Source organism: Chlamydotis macqueenii, chromosome 17, assembly GCF_036417535.1.
Source record: "Chlamydotis macqueenii isolate bChlMac1 chromosome 17, bChlMac1.mat, whole genome shotgun sequence".
Lineage (NCBI taxonomy): Eukaryota > Metazoa > Chordata > Aves > Otidiformes > Otididae > Chlamydotis > Chlamydotis macqueenii.
Genome location: NC_141572.1, coordinates 10,707,875 through 10,729,940, shown reverse-complemented (window position 1 = coordinate 10,729,940; position 22,066 = coordinate 10,707,875). Strand labels below are relative to the sequence as shown.

The 22,066-nt window shown below is 39.2% G+C and overlaps 1 protein-coding gene across 3 annotated transcripts in view; it reads right to left on the bottom strand.

Annotated features, from left to right (window-relative positions):
* MED15 (mediator complex subunit 15) overlaps positions 1 to 22,066 on the bottom strand; it is a 28,697-nt gene that overhangs the window by 5,561 nt on the left and 1,070 nt on the right. For 2 of the 3 annotated variants that reach the window (XM_086761721.1, XM_086761720.1), the window contains exons 2-9: positions 16,817 to 16,904; positions 15,559 to 15,610; positions 15,073 to 15,102; positions 13,923 to 14,138; positions 13,089 to 13,348; positions 11,911 to 12,288; positions 10,610 to 10,702; positions 5,634 to 5,753 (exon numbers count right to left, since the gene is read on the bottom strand). In XM_086761721.1, coding sequence (XP_086617847.1) covers positions 5,634 to 5,753; positions 10,610 to 10,702; positions 11,911 to 12,288; positions 13,089 to 13,348; positions 13,923 to 14,138; positions 15,073 to 15,102; positions 15,559 to 15,610; positions 16,817 to 16,904 — 1,237 coding nt within the window. The remainder of the gene's footprint in view (positions 1 to 5,633; positions 5,754 to 10,609; positions 10,703 to 11,910; positions 12,289 to 13,088; positions 13,349 to 13,922; positions 14,139 to 15,072; positions 15,103 to 15,558; positions 15,611 to 16,816; positions 16,905 to 22,066) is intronic. The other variant, XM_086761722.1, reaches the window with a different exon arrangement.

The following is a 22,066-nucleotide window of genomic DNA, read 5'->3' as shown; positions in this document are numbered from 1 at the left end:
AAAAACCTGTACTTCATTAGAAGTAGGGTAAAGAAGAGCAGAAAGAAAAGACGGTTCTAACTTGAGAATTAACAGCCATAAAAAAAAAAAATCCTTATTTTGACATTTTAATTACAGTCTTCAAAGGTCTGTCAGACTTGACTGTAGCTTCCCAACTGGTTTTCTTTAGGAGGAAGGAAGAAAAAAAATAAGTAAGCCAAACCACCAACATCTTGTTTAAATATTCAGCTTTGAAAACCTGTGCGCAGATAGAAAAACTCCAGACTGAACGGCTGAGTGGAAGAAAATGAAGTAGCTTTCCAGCCTTTGGAGAATGATGAGGTATGCCTGAAGGACAAAAAGGCAAACAAGAGGATTTCTAGAACAGCACCAAACTCTGGGTAACAACCAAGTTTATTCTGTACACTATAAAGTTCCAGAGCCAGATGATATTTAAATTAGACCAACTTCTCACATTTGCTCTAATGGACATTTTCCCCCTTGATTACTTAAAATCAAACAAACAAAAAAAAAAAGCTGTATAATGGCCAGGAGCATGGTATAGTAACACAGATATTAAGTGATCATGCTTGTCTAAGGCTCATGCAGAGTTCTTAAGACCTGAGGCTATAAGTACAAAGATAAATTGAATTAGGCCGCAGAAGCCACATATTGCCTCTCAGTAACTTATGTCTTGATTCTCTAAGTCACTGACTAGCACCTTTATGAATTAACAACTCTGTTTCCCTCAGTCTAAACCATTCTTAAGATGGTCTCAGTAGATTCACAAGTCCTATACACCTCGTGGGCACTGTAATTCAGTGTTGTCCTTCACTCACCCGTTAAATATCCATCTAAATCATGTAGCTGCTCCTAGAGGACATGATATTTAGCATATTAAAAAGTAAGAATTGCATGGTCTACTTTTGTATGGGTGCAGTGAATATGACAGGAAATGCTTTGCTTGGAATATTACATTACAGCTATGCAAGAGGACACACACCACTAAAACAAACAAACAAAAAGACAGCCCAAACAACACCCAGCTAGGTGCAAATGTAAAACTAATAAACCTGAAGATCCACTCAAGTACAGTTTAAAATCTAATGCAGCCTGACATAGTATGACTTTTTTTTAATCTGCAGTAACTCCATTACCTTCACAACCTGTTCTACAAAGATAATATCTAGAATAAGTGAGGCTGACATGTTTTAAATCAGCTGTTATTTCTTCCTTTTCTCCACAATCAACACATACTGAGACTATCCTTACTGTTCCTCATAGGAGGTGGATTCTTTAACAGCATGTGTCTCCTCAACAGCTGGAAAAGCATTTCTGAGATTGAAAAGCATAGTGTGCCTCCACAGAAACCAAGCGTCTCACTACTGCTTGGAAGGAAGCTAGGATGAACACTGCAAAAAGCACTCCTTGATCTTTTTTTTACAATTAACATTCTATTAAACAGCAAGTGATTTAGAACTTACCCATACTGATGCTGCACCCATTTTTCATCAAGTCAAACTAAGACCACTTTTGAGTGGTTCACCACTTCCTGAAAATCAGGCCCCTTTTAAGTGTCCAAAGTTGGTTACATAAAATTACTTCTGGGAACTTAAATCCTTGTGTTTTGAGAAGGAAGGAGAAAGATTTCATTAGGTTCTTTGGTCAGATTTAAGCTTCTACTTCAACACCAAGGTCCCTTCACATTTATTTCAAATGTTCCAGAAAAGCAAAGAAAAGAACAATGTGGCATCTACTGCGCACATAAGCACTGAATAAATTAGTTCTGTTATCTTTTTTAGCATTACCCCTTCTTGTTCAAGTACATACATAGGCAAACAGCTTTCCTTCTTGCAACAGGTTTGCTCTCTGCCAGCTTCATTTCAGAATATCAAAGACTAATGTCTAATATTAAGCAAAATTGCACCATTTTCAAAAACATGCACTTAGAAATATGCAATTCTGAACTTACTGTCTGACTTTTCTTTGCTACATAATAATTTCAGGTGTGTTTCTACACAACAGATCTAAAGACGCTTTCAGTTTTAGATTCCTACATTGTTTACAGGATATGGATTAAGATTATAACAATTTAATGAAGTTTCAACTTCTAGGGAATGTTCTTTCCAACTGACTCCCACTAAAAAGGTGGCTTAAAAAAAACCAACCTAGAAATAACTCAATACATTCAAAACAGAAAAATCCCCCTCCCTCTGGAGCTTGATCTCCATTAAACTCATTTAGCTCCTCATTTAACTCCAGAGTTGAGCCATGGTTACTGATAATTTGTATAGCCTTCATCTTCAACACATAAGGAAATGAAACTACATGTTTTTTCACTGCAGGAGGACATTTTCTGCATCCACAAGCATATTCACGGACAGCTATTACAGCCCACTGAATATGCATTTACTTTGTGACTCTATAGTGTGACTCTACAGATCACGACAACAAGCTCTCATTTTCTAAGTCTTGCCCAAAAAGATACTTAGGCTTGTGTGACACAAGTTTGCACTTAATATCCACTAAATCAAAACTATTCTTAGTGTTTAGAGCACACCATGCTGGAAGATGAACTTAGCTATGAGGCCTACCTCCAGTTTGTCAAGTCTCCAGCAAGGAACAACACTCAGTAGAGGTAAGGTTAGTGAGAGTTTTTCAGAAGCCACCAGCAGCAAGAATGTACAATATGCAAAAGCTAATAGCAAGAAAAAGGAGACTGCAACAAGGAAGTGATGGGTAATAACGAGGAACAGTAGAAATACTTTTAGTCTAAAGGAAAATTCTAGAAAGCATTTACACTACTGTGCTTACAGTTTCAGTGTTAAGCCAGTTAGCACAGCCTTGCCTACTCTGTTGCAGGTGGGTTTAAATTTCACCATTATGCTGCTTTGCGTGACAAAATGGAAACTCTACAGAGCTTCACGTAAGTTCAGATACAGGTTTCTGTATTTCCAGTCAAGCCAGTATGCCTTGCTTTATTTTAATATTAACTCAGTTTTACTTTTTTTTTTTTAAACTATATTTTCTGTTTGCTAAAGATTTCTGTGCTCACAATAAACTGGAAGTTCATACTATTGCAGACTGCAATAGATTTGTAGATAGAAGTGGAAGACTAGAAGTACAGAGAATTTCTACACTAGAAATACAGGAGAATGATTTGCACATTAGTTACCTAATTGCTAAAGCAAAAGCTAAGTATTACATTAGTTTAATCTTTCAGTATTTCAAGATCGGCAGGTTTCTTGAGCCAGTCCATATACACTATATGAAACTTCTCTTAGCTGTTCAAAAAGCAACACTGACTGTAGTTCATGTGTGGTAACTATACAGGCACAAACAAACTTCAGCTAACAAAGAAAAAAGTCCGTTCTAGTTGAAAAGACCAGGAGATTGTGGAATATAATGCTGTATCAGTAAACAAGTTCTTTTGATTGAAAAGACTATAATAGCAAAAAAACTCCAAACAAACAAACAAAAAAATACTGCAGAATGAACTGAGCTTTGTGATTAAAAGAGGGCAGACTGACATTTGTGTCATACAGGATAAAAATAAATAGCCACACAGTATGGTCCTTTTGTTGAACGAGATTCCTCAGTACAATATCAACACTCTTTTCTAAAGAGAGAAAACACTCTGAATCACCTATCACCAAGTTTAAAAACACTTTTGATACTGTAGTCAAGGCAACTATGGACTCTTAAATTAGTAGTTAATAACCTGATGTATGCTACAGCCCTTTACTCCTACGGTGAACACCTCCAACGGCTCTGATGACAAGGAAGTTATAACATATCCAACAGCCAAGATTACGTAAGCATTTTATGAAATTAAGAGGCATAAATGACAACATTTCTAATTTCAAAGCCACCTAGGACCCGAACAAACTATTTTGGCAAACAGCACTGGAGATTTATGCTGATCCAGTGCTGTCAAGTGCATGGCATGTCAGACTGGCTTTTAAAATGTGCTTCCCATCACCATTACACCATGACTCAGTCACTCATCCCGTCACCTGCTTAGGAGCATTTTCACTCCAATTAGTATTCATAAAGAAATTTCCTTCTTCTGCCTTCTCCAGTTGTTTGGTCTTCTACATAATTTTCACAATCCTTGACATGCTACTGAGAGCACTCTTCGATGACCAATTCACTTGGCGTCAGAGACAAAAGCTCCTCAACAACCACAAACATGACAGCACTGAAAGACCAGCCTATGGCACTGAATGCTTAATCTAGAGGTCTTTTGTTATGACTCAAATATTAAATATAAGCCAATCTAATAATTAAAAATCTATCAGAAGGCCTCATTGTCAAACCAAATATCGTGAATACTTCACATGGGAGATTACTGTCTCAGTCTGTATAGACTGCTACAGCAAATGAAGCTCAAAGTAAATTCTCCTTTGACTCAATAGCTGTGTCTGGGTTTTATTTCAGTTAACATATAAACAATGATCAGAATTGAAATAACCATCCATCTTAAATAGAGACAACAATAGATGTATTTGCCTAGGTCTGCAGAATCTTTCTGGTCACTGTATCTACCATAGCAAATTCCTGAGAAGAAAAGGCTGTGCCTACTAAACTTGATGCAGCAGCACTAGGAAGCAGAGTTTCAGACACTTCACAGCCCCAAAAGCTTGTAAAGGAAACAAAAATGCAAAGAGTGAAGAAACTTTCACTAAACCTATGAACAAAATGCAGCAGCACGAAGAACTAAAACTGCACGTGGTATTAAGTTTGAAAATTCGTATCTAGAAGAACAAAACATGAGGTTCATGAGTAACACACAGAAAAATGCAGTTGAATGCTACTCTGCCATCATAATATGATTCGTACTTAAACCAACACCAACCACACAGGGCTCAGCAAACTTCTGCAGAGCAGAGCCTCGTTTTGTGACTTACTGGTAAGAACTCAGTTCTATTTCATTCCAGTTCTCCCCATTCCTGCTCCCCCAAAATGACACATTTTGCTAGTAAAACATGACTGTGAGGTCTTTAGCAGATCCAAACCAGACACCAGGCAGATGCCGTACTCTGCCTCACGTATCTACCAGCAACAGCTGGCCAGGCGCTGCCAGCCTGCCTACACAGGTTCTTCTCTGATGCACGTACAAGCAGAATCCTTCTGCTGGCAGTTCCTCCTACACAACCATGAAAGAAAAGAACAGCTCCATTTTTCTTGGTCCTTGATACTATGCCAAGAAGCTACTCAAACTGAAATGAGACATATTTACTATTAATGAAAGAAGCACCTGTGCAGAGCATGAACACATGATAAGTAAGGTCCCAGACACAGCAGTACTGACTGGCAACACACTTGCAGAGTATGGACAAAGACTAAATAGAAACCACAAAGTTCTAATTTGAGACTTGAATCCATCATGGAAACATTTTAAATGTTAAAATAGACATCTATGCTGCTTTAAAAATGCTTTATTTGACATCCCAAGCTCTCAGAAAACCCATTATTTAAAATGAAAAAGGATCCATAAAAAAACCTAAACAGCCCAATACCATGAGTAACGGCAGCAAGTCAGCTGTTTGATGAAAGAGCAAACTTCCCCTTGCTTGAAATCAAGTCTATACAACCATGTATTGAACGCTTTGCACAATTCCTGACACAACGTGCGTTGACTCAGTAAATACCTGTGGCATTTGCTGTCCGCCCAAAGGAATGGAGCTTGGCGGTGTAGCAGACACAGCAGTGGTAGGCGGGAACCGTGGTCTTATTTGCATCCCACCTCGGGCCATAGGTGCGGTGATCATCTTTGAGGACAGAGGGACAACAGACAAAAGTAATCGCAAAACAAGAAATGCAGTGCACTGGCAGGATGAGAAGCACATGCAACCTCCAGGAATTAGGGGGAGGGGGAGCACGAAGGGAAGGTTAGCAAGCTTTTCCCTAAAGGTTAACCTAACATGCTAGCTTATAAATCAAACTCCTCTTTATACTCTATCCATTTTGAGAAAGCATCTAATGAATTCTCAGTATCCTGAGAGAGTTGACACGTAGATTCCGATTCATGGGTTAAGGGTTGCCTGTGCTATCATTTGCACGAAGGGCTTTTAATAAATTTTGCCTGACATCTTGAATTTCTAGACTTCTTGGAAATAAGTATTCTAAGGTTGTTGTCAAGCATGCTACCTATAAAAGCTATATAATGCCACAGGTGTCTGATGGGCTTTCCCCCACTGTGGACTCAAAGGATTTAGTAGTATTTGCTTATGCCAGCATTCATTGTAAAATAATTTAGCAGACTGTTCAACAGCAACTGTCAGTTAGAATGCTCCACAGTGAGCAAAACTTCAGACCAACCTAACCTATGACAGTATAACAACGTCAAAGACAAAAAAAAGGACTTCTGGGTTTGAAAAAGCTGTTTACTTTCTTCTATAACCCGCCGAATAAGCCAAATGTATCCTTGTAATTTCCATCATTTTGACAAATACCCATTCCTCTTTATTAAGCTGTGCTAAAATACTCTGTTACAAGTCCACAATCTGCCCCAAGCTTATTCATCCACTATATACACTAAGCCCACATTGAAGCACAATCATTTAGGACAAATAATGAAGGTTAGCATCAGAATTTGTATTTTAAAATAGTCTAAGGACTCTGCTACTCTGCAGTGTCTAGAAGTGCACTCCAGAACCATCAGCCTGCATGAGCCATACAAGTTCAATCAAATATATTTGTATAGCCCTCCGTTAATTAAAATTTGGTATTAGACTGCATATGCTGAGAATTTACAGCAAATATAGCATATTTTTGAGGTAGTATTCAGGTGACTTTGGCAGATTCACTTAGGAGTACAAGAGCTTTTGTTTCATATGTCAAACATCTACAGTAAAGTTCTCTGGACTACTTTTTTTTTCCAGCATACATATTACCAAGGAACTTGTACAAGCCCTAACTAACCTACAAGTTAGCGAAGTCTCCTTTCAGTAAACGGTTTGGGGCATTCTTGCTTAGTGTGCTATGTAAATGGATTGAAGCAGCCAGCAACATGTCTTTAGAGAGTCAGAGAATGCATGTGCTTACAATTGTTAAAAATAAATAAAATTAAATACAACATAGCAAGACTGAAAAAGAAAAGCAATAACTGATAAAGAAAACAGCATAAAATTCAGCACAGCTGTTAGTTCACAACATCAGAGCAATGCAGTCCCTTTCCATCCAGGTAAAGAGGGATGGTCAGAGACAGGATTTCAAAAGGGAAACAAATGAGAGCGTTTCAGACATCACACACACATGCACATGTACACACACAACATGCAGCAGCCACCACAAGCAAACACAACAACCCAGCACTGGCACAAAGCACAGGTGGATGCTACAAAGTGCAGTGAAGAGCTACAGTATCAACATGAGAGCTGGTGAAGCAACACAACCCTAACAACAAGAACAACAACAACAAAAAAAAAAAAAAACAAAAACAAAAACAAAAAAAAAAGGGGGACTTGGGGGGGGGAGTTGCTAGGGATAAAAAAAACCAAACATATCCTCCCAGGCACAATCACCCCATCTTAGACCCTCGTGAATGCACATGGATCTCTGCAGTGTGTGAAATCCCAGGGATATTATGGTGACCCACAAGTCCCATCTTGGTCCTGTTTCTCATGCCACACCACCAAAGTGTGAAGATTTAGATTAATTCCTCCAAGGTCAAGGAAATTAGAAGCATATTCACAGTTTAAGTGAACACCAGCATGACAAACTCCGACTCAAAGGCTTTCAGCTGTTTGCTGTATTGTGGTTGGTCAAACATTTATGCACATGTGCACAACTTTAGTTTTCATTTGTTGTATTCTTTGGTTTTTGAAATATGTGCTTTGGAATGGAAGTGTATACATAAAATTAGACCAATTACACTCTCTTAACAAAAGTAATCTATTTTTCCCATTCTCCAGCTGATTTACATTTATGAAATGTGTGGCCCTTTGACAAAGGATTCAGGAAACGAGGTTCCAAAGATTACGTCTGGTTGATGCAAAGCAATATATCTATGAAGGAGTTGTTCTTGTCAGTGTAAAACCAGAAGTGTTCAAGTATTTTTGAAAAATATTTAAACTGAAGGCAAATCCTCCTCCACAAGTTAAATTGATTTACCTCAGTTTACAGAATCAAGAATTTTACCCCATAAAAACAGAGAGCAAACAGAGGAAGAGTCTCCCTCCAATGTAAGATACAAAATTCATTATTTTATAAAAATGAAGTGGAATATAACAATTAGAATCCTGAACCTGTAATTTTCTTTCATCTAAAATCGAAAGATTCAGAATTCTGTAAACATGCAGCTTCTGGTGAGTATAGGCAAGTCCTGTGCCACTGTCACTCCACTAAAGGCAGCTCTGATTTTCAGAGCAACAGCCTATCTGCATTATGAGCACCTGAAGGAGTTGCACCAGAACAGCAATTTAAACTTTATTAATACTTAACTCCAGTCACTAGGACACTACTTTGTTTATTTATCACCAGCTTCACCTGTGAGTTACATGCTCGTAAAGACTAGACACCCAAGCAGGCTAACGTTGACCTCCATGGCGTCTTTACAACTTCAGAGAACATCAAAACTCACATGGATCCACATTTAAACCTGGGATTGCTTTTACTTTTATGTAGAAAGGATGAACAGAAACTGGAGGGAAAAGGAAAACCGCAGCCATATAAAGCAAAATTCTCAGTTTGAAAGCCCCTAGAGACTAAGTTTAAATGTAACAAGCAAAGATTAGGATAGGGTGTGTTTATAATAAAAGCTCCCTGAACCAAATTAAGAAATTAAGACAGATTTCTTTAAAATGCTGGTGCTAGTGAAAAATGTACTAAATACAAAACAAAATCTACTCTTAAAAGAAACTACTTATAAATTAAAGAAAATCCCTACACACTCCTAACATTGAAGCTCCACTGTAATACCGTACACAGCCACAATCTTAAATACAGAAAATATTTACACAAGTACAAGACACCCGTTTAATTCTTCAACTTCACAGCATTAAGTGAATTTTAATAGACTCATATTGAATGGCAGGAACGCAAACGGAGTAAAGTCTGTACATGGAATTTTCTAAACTCCATCTGCAATAATAAGCAATCCCCGAGTTCGCTAAACATGTCTGAATAAAGCTGCAATACAAAACCCACGGCCAACCATCTTATCACCTGAAACGTTTCACATGCACCGTGCTATTAAGCCACTGGCATATGAATTCACTAAACGGAGCAAGAATTAAGTTGACTTTATATAAGCACAAGCCATCTGCTTAGGAGCTGAAAAGAGCACCGTTAAGTTAGTAAAAAGAAACAAAGTCAGAGTCCCCTTCCAGTCAGCCTAAGTTCCTGCAGCTCCCACCTGGAAATTATTTAAGAAACAAACAGAAGTTTTAATTCATATTTCAACTGCAGAAAGATAATTCTGCATTGCTGCCAGTACTGTACCAACTGTACTTACCACCTACATCCTGTGTTATGTTGACACAAGCAAAAGGACCAACACAGAAAGAGAACTTAGCCACCAACAAGGATGTGGGCCACACGAGAGTTATGATGGTACGAGACACTATTCCTGATAAAAGTCTGGGAGATGTGTGTTGAAGAACCAATTTATTACAGTCCATGTAAAAAGCTTCCAAATGTCTTAGTGAATCTGTAATATCACTTGTGCATACAGACATGGAACATCTGGGTATACAAAAATAACTCTGCCATTAATCTAGTCAACCTCAGTCCATCTGTCTGCCTCAGTCTCTTCATCTATAAAGTGGTGATAATTGTACTTACCCATGTCTGTAAAACGCCTCAATATGAAACACTACAGAGGTAAGCCACAAAAGATTATTTCATATTCTTGTGGAAAATGGGATGAGAGGTTCAGCTCAAGCCATTCCCAATTTTTTTTCCCCATGTCTCCTTCATACCAGACACACATCAAGGAACAATCACTGGGGCTACAAGTGTATTGTAGGATAAGAAAACTATGTTAGACAATAAGCTTTCACCCAGCATTTTTTTTTTAAGTGTAACTCTGCACTTGTGACACATGCCATTTTTTCTTTACAATTCACATCCAGAACAAGAGCAATCTATATCTATTGATCATTTCACTCAGAAAAAGAACGAAAGATGAAAGGAATGGAAAAGGAGTGCAGAAAAATTTCATTGTCTATACTATTTTTTATGGTCGATACACGGAGATGGAAGGTAAATCACATGTGAGTAAAGATAGCAGGCAAAGATTCACAGTACAGAAATCAGTTTACACAACAAAGCAGTCACCTAAGAAAGTTTAAAAAAAGAAGAGGTGATACCCTCCAGATACCAACAGTCAGACTTGTAGCGTGACCACAGTAGCCCATCTTACTGATTTGCATTCCTGTGTCAGTTCAGGCAGCAATCTTACCTACTCAGGACAGAGAGCATGCACAGAGAGGTTGTCAATGAAATCCTGCCTCTGACTCCAGGCAAAGGAGAAACAGCATAAAAGTCCATATCCCCTTTATAACAGGGATGACCAGTGTCAGATCCCTCATCAGAAAGCCACCAGAAACCCATCTCCATGCTCACCTCTAGCATGCACTTGCTACAGGCCTATAATTAGTGACACTGGCTCCTGGGCCCTTACCTGCCCTGAAGCTCCCATCTGAGCAGCTTGGGCCTGAGCTGCTTGCACTGCTGCCGCTGCCTGCTGCTGCTGCTGGACCAGCTGAGCTCTTACCTTGAGTATGAAAAGAAAGAACCAGTAAACATACGTATCTGATTAGGGTATGACGCTTACTTCAACTATATTGACTACACTCATAAAAAACGGTGTGGAGACAAGATCAGCCTCACGTGCCTACTCTTCACAGTTTTTCAGCTTTCTTTACGAAAACAAGTTCCCGTATTTCTAACATTTAGACCATCTTCCCATAGCCTGTGCACCCAAGATCCGATTACTTCTTGCAACTTCTTCCCTATACTATCAGGTCTTCCTACAACAATACTAGATACTTCAACTTCCTGGCAAACATAGTTAACTACATAGGTGTTGAATTCCCTCAAGTACACTGTATCAAGCACCTACCAGTGACTAGCATTTCAAATGTTTATACTTTCATTGTCACTGTCAGTGTGATGTACGTGCCATCTAACTACTCCTAGCTTAGCTGGTAGGAGCACAAAGTGAATGTATCAACCCCCCATGTGGAGTCAATAATTTCTCAAGTGTGGCTGACACTCCACTCCTCCCAGCAAGGCCAAAAGAAAAGCAGGTCTTGGGATTACATCTGAGCTTTTGCTCAACAGCACATAAGGAGCCAAAAAAAAATAAAAAAAATAAAAAAAAATTTAAAAAAAAAAAAGATCATTGTAATGCAATAGGTGCAGTTTTTTTTGAACATTAAGAGGACGACCCAGCAAGAGGTTCAACAAAGTAAAACTGTTGTCTTGTCCACATTCTTTTCAAGGCAGGAACTACTGGTATCTTAAAGTTTAACCAAAACCTCTAAACATGGCAGCAGAAGCAAAGTCAGCATGCTAGAGAGCCAACATGGGCTCCAGTCACAAGCATTAGGCACTTTACAGGACTTGTTCATGTTCTAGAATAGCAAATACCACACAGGTGATTTTTCTTTAACCAGTTTGTTTCTTTTTCTTTTTTTTCACTTGTCCATTAAAGAGTAAAATAAGAAATTATTTTCAAATATTAGCTGCATGAATGTTTTTCACAGATTTCCAGAAGTCTTACTCTTAGACACAAAACTGTTCTGTTCTGGCAGGCCTAGGCATAAATCTTTAAACTCTGCATACTCATAACATGCTAACTACAGATTTCTTAATAATCCATGTTTTTTCCTACTTCATTATTAGCAAAAGTCAAAGAACTTTTTTTATTTCTCTAGAGGATCATAACAAACCAACAATGAGCTGGTCACTAGCCCTTACCTGCATTGCTTTTAATTGCTGTGGCGTCAGAGTAACAGGCATAACCTGACTAGGAATTTGTCCTGAGATTGCCTGTGGCTGAGAGACCATGGGCTGGGGTTGAGGCTGGGACTGTGGCGGAAGCTGAGACTGTTGCGCCTGAGCAACCTGTTGTTGTTGTTGCTGCTGCTGCTGCTGTTGCTGCTGCTGCATCTGTTGCATCTGCTGTTGTATTACTTGCTGAGGTGGCTGCTGCTGTATCTGTTGTTGTGGTATTTGTTGCTGCTGTTGCTGCTGCTGCTGTTGCTGCTGCTGCTGTGCCTGCATAGCCTGTGCTGCCTGCAGCTGCTGCATTTGTGCAATTCGCTGTAGTTGTTGCTGCTGCTGTTGCTGCTGCATCTGAAAAGAAGGAAAAGCCAGGATGCTAAAGCTTCCAGCAATGCAATGGTAGCCTTATTTTTATAGCATAAACCAAGAGCAAACAGAACTGTAATACATCAGGCTGAAGTTTTAAGCCCAAAAGGAAAGCTCAACCTTTTTATCCACTCACTCTTCATATATATTTTAACTCTACGTAGTGCACATCCCGTGATTTCACTATTAGAAGCTTGTCTCGCCACTAAAACAGTTTTCAAAAGCAAAGATGAACTCCATCAGCTTCTCCTGTACAAATGGGCCCAGAAGCACTTCTTCAAATGTAACTACCCTGCATCAGCACCACTATTTACCAGAAACTGCACAAGAGCATAACAGCTGAAGTTTCCTCTTCTGCTTTTGGCCTAAGGATGACACATATATATGACGTGCGCAGTACGCATTTTTTTAGAGTGGCAATGTGTAATTCACACAATAACTAAACAGTCACCTTTTCTAGAGTAATACAAGTGCTTTTAGTTCTTTCCCACAGCTCTGCTCTTGTCAAAATGTAAGACTATCCTGATGTTTATATGAGACAAAGGTTTTAACTTTCTATTGCTATGACAGACAAAAGCTAACAAAGAACCATTAGCCTCTCCTCTGGGATGTAATACGTTGTTGCCACTTAACTTGCAAGTCTAAACTGAAGTTCTGCCCCAAAATGGAGACCTGTTAAAAATCGGCAAAGCTGACACTCAAGTACTTCCACGCAAGCCAAGCCTCACTTGACGAGTAACTGAAAAAAGATCACCCCAATTGCCATTGTAATTGTTTGTCATCACCTGCTGTTGGTTTTGCTGCTGCTGCATCTGCAGTTTCAGCATATGCTGTTGCTGCTGCTGGACGGCTTGCAACTGCTGCTGCTGCTGCTGCTGCTGGGCTGCTGCAGCTGCTGCTGCCTGCTGCTGCTGGACCTGAAACTGTTGTTGCATGGCTGACTGCTGGGCCTGGAATTGCTGTTGCTGTAAAGCCACCTGCTGCTGCTGGAATTGTTGCTGCTGCTGCTGTTGCTGCTGAGCTATCTGCTGAAGCTGAAGCTGGGCTAAAAAGAAGGTAGACTGTACTTAAAACATGAGACCTGAACAGTGTGAGAGACAGTTACCCAGTATAACTTAAAATAATTGAAGATAATTCCTAAAGTATATTAATATTCTTCATTAGCAGAATACACTTTTGCTTCCTCAAATGGACGAGGCACATTAACAACAGAATTAATGACACCTCCTACTACCAACCTTTAATTCTCACTGCCTATAGAGTCAGCAACCTAGGTAAAGAATGTAGAAATGTGCAGGAGGAAAGATGCACAGAGGTCACCAGCAGGAAGGACCATACCCAAAGAAAACAGGCAAGTTCTACAGAAACAAAATTCTGAACTTGAAATCTTGTAGGATGAAAGAAGCATTTGCTCATACAACAGCTAGACTTTCTTCACTATACTAAGGAAGACATTTATCCCATTAGGTAGCAGTATTTGAAATCAATTCTTCCTGCAGTTCACTTGGCTGATCTAGCCAGAAGTATGAAATGTCTTCAGCACCCTTTCATTGTGGAAAAGTCACGTACTGAACGGCTGATCTAACAATTCCAGTGGTTGAAGCAAACTGAACACTTACTCTGCTGAGTAGCTGTAGAGACACCGGGCATACCGTGAGGGGCCATTCCCGAGGTTCCAGGAGGCTGCTGCTGCCCTGGAAGACTCATCTGTTGTCCCATTGGGCCAAGACCACTCATCCCACCCATTGGTGCTCCTTGAGCTCGGGAAGCCATGCCCATTCCAGGTGCCCCTGCTGGGGGACCTCCAGTTAGATTCTGCAGGGCATTCATCGGATCTACAAAGAAAATAGTTACCAATATGCAGCCAGCAGCAATTGCCTCCCCAAAATCCTCTGTTCTCCATCATCTACATTCTGATCTGTCAGCTTCAGATCATGACTAGATCAAATAACCTGAGAATCTAACAATTAACTGCTTGGCCTGTGAGACCATAAGAGGCTTCTGGTACATCTTTGCCTCTCTGTAAATAGACTGGAGACTACTTAAAGTGCTTCAGATTTTCCAAGTTCCAAATAGATTTTAAATACATTAGAGAAAATGAATTTATCCACCTCTGAATTCATATGCAAGCCAAAACAAGCTGCCAACAAAACTCCATGAGGATATCTGGCTTGTAACTTGGATGCAACAGCCCTTCTTTCTTAAGAAAACTTGTAAAATAATTTCCAGCTCTCTAGGCTGGATGTTAATCAACCACAGATACTGCATACTTAGCCTACAAAAGAAAAAAAATAGAGGATCCTACTACGTTCCTAACACACACTGCTGTAAGAAGTAGCACAGAGGCAGAAGACACGATCAGATCTAACTCCATTCAAATTGCAGAGCGCGTATGCCCCACAAACACAAGAATTGCCTGTAATGCAACACACTGAGTGAGGAGCCCAAAGTTGGTAACAGGGAGAAACCTTGACTGCTCAGCAGGAGACTATTCACCCTCACTCTTGTTTTTTTCAAGAATCTTAGTGTTGTGAGATAAGAAAAGTACAAACAGGTCTCCTGTGTTATATCCAAAACGCTGTCCAAGCCTGTCACTCTCATCACTGAAGAGCTCCAAGACGACCACGCTACCTTTCCCTTCCTCCAGCAGCATTTAATATTCCAGCTAGGGAATCCACTGCTTTCTTATTCTTAGTACACCACAGCTCTAAATTCTAAGCTGTTCTGTTTAGAAATGGGGGGAAGGGGAAAAAATAAAAGAGCTCTTACCACTGACCGAGGCTTGAGATTTCTTATTGTCTGCAAAGGAAGAACAATTAAATGCTTCTGTTAATCTTGTCACACATAAATCTGGCCCTTCAGTTATCCTCTCTACAAGAAATATATCCACATAATAATTTAAAAAAATCACTGTCTACTGTAGTTCTAACAAAGTACATTAACGTAAGCCAATGTGGTGGCCAGAATGCTACAAAAACAATGGAAAGAAAGCAAAAATACAGGGAAAAAAAATAGGAAGGTGGAAAAAGTAGTAAGTTTAAATAATTTCTCAAAGACTTTTGAATTATAGATGGATGTGTAAAAGAAACACTATTTAAACATTAAGCATGTATATTAGGAGAAAAATTTTAAAGGAACTTTTGAAGAATCACAAGTTGAAACACACATACAAACCCTAAAATTTACTTTTTTGGGAGGATGGGATGAGCAACTTCATTACTGAGAAAAAAAAAACAAAACCAAACAACTACTTACGAATATCTCGAAAATGGATAATAAGTCTGGCCACAAGAGAAAGATATTCCTCCTAAAGGTGAAAAATAAGTAATTTAGCATAGGAAATAAAAACATTGCAACCATGACTTTCTGGTTCTTCAGTATTCTTCCTCAAGATAACAAATTTTACTTTACAATGTCTGTGAGCTTTTCAGAACAGTTCACTTGCAAGAAACAGTCTGTTCATTAACTAGGTGAGAATATTTTTACTAATAGGTCATTGGGGTTGATGGTACAAGAAACCACAAAGTTCACTGGAAAGAACCCCTGTGACAGTCACACTAATAGGACCACAATAAGTGAACATAATTATAAACCAATATATTTATTTTCCACTTTTACCCACTCTAATTCCTTTTTCTTAAGGATTGAACCTGCTTACTTGCTACACTGACTTACTTTAGTCCTTGAACTAAGTCACGTTCATAGTACAAGAACTTTTTTTAAGCTAAGTTAGTATTACAAATACAAGTAAGTTAACAACTTTAAAGACTAACATATGATAGAAGTGTCAGAAGGGAAAAAAAAATATTCTTTGCAGGATTTTACTAGTGTGCTTCATAATGCATAAGACAAACTGCAGAGGGCTGAGACAGCCTTCCTCCCCATAAAACTACCAACTCACCAGTGAGGATGCCATAAGCAAGCATAAGTTTGTGACATCAGCATTATAAAACTTTCACCATACAAGTTCTATTTCAAATGCTGCTTGTTTGGAGACAGCAACAGTATCCAACTTCTTGTAACACAGCTCCAGGAAATAAGTTTACATTTCTGTGGAGTCTAGAATTATATGTGATAACCAGACTTTCACAGAGACCACAACACTTCCTTTGTTCTCACTCTTGACATTGCTTTTTCATTGATATCTTAGTCTCTCCTGACCACCAAACTGGTCTTACGGAATGGTGCTACACTGTAGATAAAGGAAATTCTATGCAATTCACTACACACAAGTCTTTGGACAAGAATTAAATATGGTCCCATATATGCACTAAATGCTGCAGCATCAGCAAAGCTGTCTTGGACTGAAGTCCAATTTGATGCGTATTTTGGATGCAAAACGCCTCACTCTCCCTCAGGGTAAACAAAGCACATATAAATAAAAATTTTTGCATAACTATTTACTCTAAGCAGAGACAGTTAACTAAGTGACTTGGGTTTGCTATTTCTGTGGGTTGTTCCAAGCTTCTTTTGACACCCCAGTAACTTCTGGAAACAAACAGAGATGCTTTACCCTTGTTTTGGCCTTCATAAACACATGACTCTCCATATCTTTGCTGGATTTATTATGGGCAACACCAGCCTTCCTCATAGCGTCATCACTGAAAAAAAAAAAAAAAGAGGAAAAAACAAGGCTAAGTATTAATTGAGGATGTCAGAAAATACTTTCTATAGTTAGGAAGGTCTGTAAAACAGCTTTTTAGCCTTCTCATTTATAGATTTGAAAAAAGCACACCGCATACATTACTTAAAATTGCCACCCTTTAAAATTTCTTCAAATAATGGAGAAAAGCCAATTGATTTCTAAAAGGCAACACAAATATTCTTTGCAAAAATTCAAGAAAAATGCTAAGCAACTCATTATTTTACCACCTGATATATCATTTTGACAAGATGCCAGGATCTGTCCATCAGAGGAAAGCTGAATGACAGGATTAATGTAATCCATGTCTGGTGAACAATGGGCTTGAGCCTGCCTAGCATCAGGCATTTCCAAAATAATTCTCTAAAATGGATTTAAAAAAAAAAAATGCCTAAAGGCAGAGAGATTTGACCAACGAGTGAGAATAATCACTGGGAGCATTGATCAGGGGCAGATAAAACACAGGTGCAGTGATGTGCAGGGCAGGGAGAGGACAATCTACATGAAAGCAGCAGGTAGTAAGATGAAAAGAGGAAGAAAACGAACAGGTTTGGTAATAAAAAGCTTTCAATTCCCTTACTGTTCTTTCCCATTTACCAGCTAGAATCACAGGGACTTGCTGTCCTTTCTCCATCACACCTCTAGTAAACTGGATCTAGATCTGCCCTCTGGATGGGATACTGAACATGCAATATGAAAAGAAAAAAAACAAAAAAACAAAAAACAAACACCCCACACAAAACCCCACATTGCTAAGGATGCGGGTGGAAAAGAAGGGACATTCTCAGTACATCTAAAAGTAGCAAGCAATTCAACTGTGAAACATGCATCCGGATAAAGACATCCTAAAACGAGGAGTTCAGCCAGGTCAACAGTCCTATTCAAACCCTCCAGGCACTCTCATTCTTGGAAAGATTTCACTTCACGGCAAAACCTGTTCTGTTTTAAAGCAGCCTAGCAGCTACAGTCTAAATTCCAGAAACAAGATACCAGGAAATACTTTCACCTTGTAATTAACATTTCAGCTACTTATTTCTCAGTAACTGTTGTTACATGAGCAACTACACTGCACTAAATGCCTGTTAGGGTAAGCGATCCCTGAAAGTCTCAGCCAGCCTGAAGGTGGTCTACTGTTTTCTTCCCCTGGACTTTCTACCACCTCCCACGCAGTAGGAACGGTGCTTGCATGAGCAGTAAGCTGGTTCAGCTTCCTGAACTAACTCAGTAACACAGTCACAGAAGTGAGAAGAGCAGATGCTATAGCCTTAAAAAGCCGGAGCTTAGGCTGCCACAGCTCACACCCTTACCTTGCAAACTAGTAGCATACAGCTAATCTGGTGTAGCAGGTAGAAGACAGTGGAACATAGCTACCTGCTCTCACAGTAACTTGTTTGAGTGCTCTGGCAGACACTAAAAAAAAAAAAAGCTGTTTACACATGAAGCATGTTAAACTGAAGCAGAATATGAACACAAAGCAGAATAACTATTCTTCCAAGTGCAAACAATTCTTAAAGGGAGCTGCTCATAAAGAAGCTCTGCTGCTGCTGAAGAAGCCATATCCAATTCTTGATTGGCACCTCCCTTTTTTTAACGCTTTCCCTTTCAGAAATGCTGCCTCTATATCCACACTACTCTCTGAATCCTCCTTAACTTCTCAGTCTCATTGTACAAGGACAACGCCTCTCATTTTGAGAGCACCAAGAACTGAGCAGGCAGAAAGTATGAAGAAAAGTAAAGGAAGTAACATGTAGGTAGTACTAAGTGGCTGCGATACAGACAGTGATCAATGTGGTATCAGGAACTTGGAAAAAAAATCCATCGCAAAAAGTTATCTACTTGTATATGTATTGACCATTTTGTTTTGATGTTCTAGAACATGAAAGACATTTTATAATGACTACATCTGCATCACCAATAATGCCACGTCAAGTGCTCCATGTCATATCTGTTAGCATTCCAAGAAAAGTTTAGACTAGGAGGAAGAGAAAAACACAGGACTTGCTCTTTGTTTACATATTCATCTGCAATCAACATAAAAATATTTACATTAGAAGACTGGAAAAGTCACTAAAAAACCCAAAGCCACAGCTTTAGCACAGAGTTAAGGATACCAAATAATGTACCATATCCTTGCAGAGCACCAAACTCATTAAAACCCTGGAAACTAGATGGTACCAGCTAATTCAACCTTCATCCACCTCATAAGCACTTGCTAAACGTATTGTCAGATGTGCACTAAAACTCTGCCTTTTTCGTTTCATGCAAAACACTCAAAAGTTGTTGTTTCACGAGATGAAGCATTCAACACCAGCTTCAGGAATTCCCCTCCCATTTCCAAGAAGCTTGTTTCCAGCCCAATAATATGCAACCTCTCACTCAGGCCAGCTAGTCTAGTTCAAAAATCTTGCAAAACACGTTCTCCTTCAAAACTCTACCAGCTCCCCCATCCAGTTCACATCATGACTGCATGAATCAGTTGTTCCAATGAAACAAAAGGGCAATGAGTTCCAGGGCCAACACCACATGCAGCCATATACATCACCGAATGCTCCTTCATGAAATAGACTATTTGATCATTGTAACACCCAGTTCAACAAACCTTTCTTGCTTAAAACAACAATGGAGAGGGGGTGTTAAGCTTGCTAGTAAGCCATTAGCCAAATCTATCCATGTTACAAAGTTTAAAAACCTCCAAGTAAATACCAACAAATACAATAAACTTAAATCACTTCATCTTGTGCACACCATGCTGTCCCACACAACATTTCTGTTAGTGACAGATCGGACATAACAAATTTCATCCACAGCAGCCCTCACTGCAGGAATATCCACATAACACAGACTAGCAGACAACCCAAAAAAGGAATCATCCACATTACTTTATCCACATTTGCTGGACAGAATACACAAAGGCACGAAGGGCCTCAGTCCCCTGAGCACCGCCTTTAGCTACAGAGGGGAAAGTAAAGGACAATGCAGCCTCCCTAAGGCCTTGTCCTAGCGTCACCTTTCTTTCCAATTCTGCAGTGATGAAAAAAAAAACCCTTCCCACTACACATAGAATCCCCCCTTCATAAGCATATCCTCCAGCAGAAGTTACATCCTGCAGTAGAGGTAAGAAGCTACTCCTTCCAAGCTATGCCAGTACAATTGTCTGTGCGGCTGTGCTATCAGTGGTACTGAAGAAGAACCAAGGTTAAAAATAACAACTTCTCCCAAGTTATTTTTAACTTTGAGAAATTTCCTTATCAGGTTTTCTGTACAGCAACCCAAACACTTGCCATGAAGAGGTATTGTAGAGGCAGTAGCTTCTTCAGTTCACAGCTGTGTCAAAATAAGCATTTATAAAACACATCCCTCCCTCACTTTCTGCAGCCCCAGGAAGGGAGAAACACCTGCGTCCTTGGCCTTATTTGCCTGAATTCTCGAAACAGGAATCACTCATATTACTTTATTCACATTTGCTGGACAGAACACGTAAAGACATGAAGGGCCTCAGTCCCCTATCAATCTAGGCTGGAATACAAAATTCAGGCTACTTTATGAACTGGTTTTGTGAAGCGTTTCATAGAAAGCAGCAATGCAGATGATCTTCACACTCCCTACATCATCACCATCTCCTGGAACAACCTGGCAGAAGCCAAAGCCACTCCTTGGTCTCAGTCATCTGAGCTCAGGCTTTCCTGGATCTTGTGAGAATATGGAAGTCCCACTTGGGCCTGCGGTCACACCAGAACCCAATACTGAAGGGGGCTTCTTAGGTCATCAGATGCAGTACTCTCCCAAACGATGACAACAAAATCACGCACATTGACCACTGACACATTCACTAGGATACCTATTCCACACAGCATTCTGTATCCAGAAGCTATAACAAGGCACTCAAAATGAGTTATGTGAATGCTCCATACATTTAAGTTAACGTTTAAGACCAAGTGTTAGTATTCATCTTGACAAATAAATATCACTTATTATTTGCAGGATGAACTGCGAGATATACATACGTATAAGACAGCGTATTTTTGTAACTGCTAGGAACAACCTTTCCACAAATCAAGAAAACTTTCAGATTATTTGCTAGATATTTATTTTAATTACCTTCCTCTTCCACATAAGCCCCACTAAAGGCAAAACTGGAAGCTTATAGAAAGAAACAGGAAATGTTGCACACAGAGCTCAAGTCTTTTTAGCCAATATATTGCTTCTATTTCTCATTCAACAAATCTATCTATTTCACATCCTGTTTCTGGCTAGCGTCACTTTCTTCCGAGTACCAACATAAAACCAAGTCAAGTTTTTTTTCAGACATCTAGCACATATGAATCACTTAAAAAAAAAAAAAATAAATCCACTGCAGTCATCGTACACTTATCTCAGTAACAAGTTTGTTTGCTTTTTAAAACAAGATAGTGAATACAAACATATGATATGTACTACAAAATTGGATGGAATGCAAGAAAGAAACACCACTTACAGACACGATCCTAAAAAAAAAAAAAAAAGACTATGTCATCCATTACAAAAAGCACACAGATGACAGACATCTGTGCACATATGTAAAACAACAAACTGAGAACATTTAATTTCTATTTTTTCACAATAAGAATTAAAAGTTTAAAATTATTGCCGTCTCTTCATGTGCTATTAACCTTAAAGATTCTACTGGTCAGCAGCAGTAATTTTTTTTTTATCTCTTGCTGTATGCCTCCATTGAAACATTTAACAGCATTGCTTACTGCTCAGAGAAAGAACAGTTACAGTTTGCAGCGCAAAGACAAAACCAAAGGTCTACTGTGTTAAGGTTTGCATGTGCTTACTCATATTTTATTTCTTCAAAGTTACACAGCATTTAAGGGCACTTTTGCTTGCTTGTTTTGTTGAAGGAGTAGAAAATGAGGAGAAGAAAAAGCAAGAGATTACTCTAAGAAGATTAATGACTTTGCAGAAAGTTTAGAAAGCCAAACATCAGTTCTGAACACCAAGAAAGTTTGTACGGCTCTGACAGGCACACATTATCGTATTTCTTCAATTAATACCATAAGAGTTTAACTCTGAAACAGCACCTTAAGTAAAGCCCACAGTTAGGCAGCAAAACCCCATGCAGTCAAACAGCATACTGTT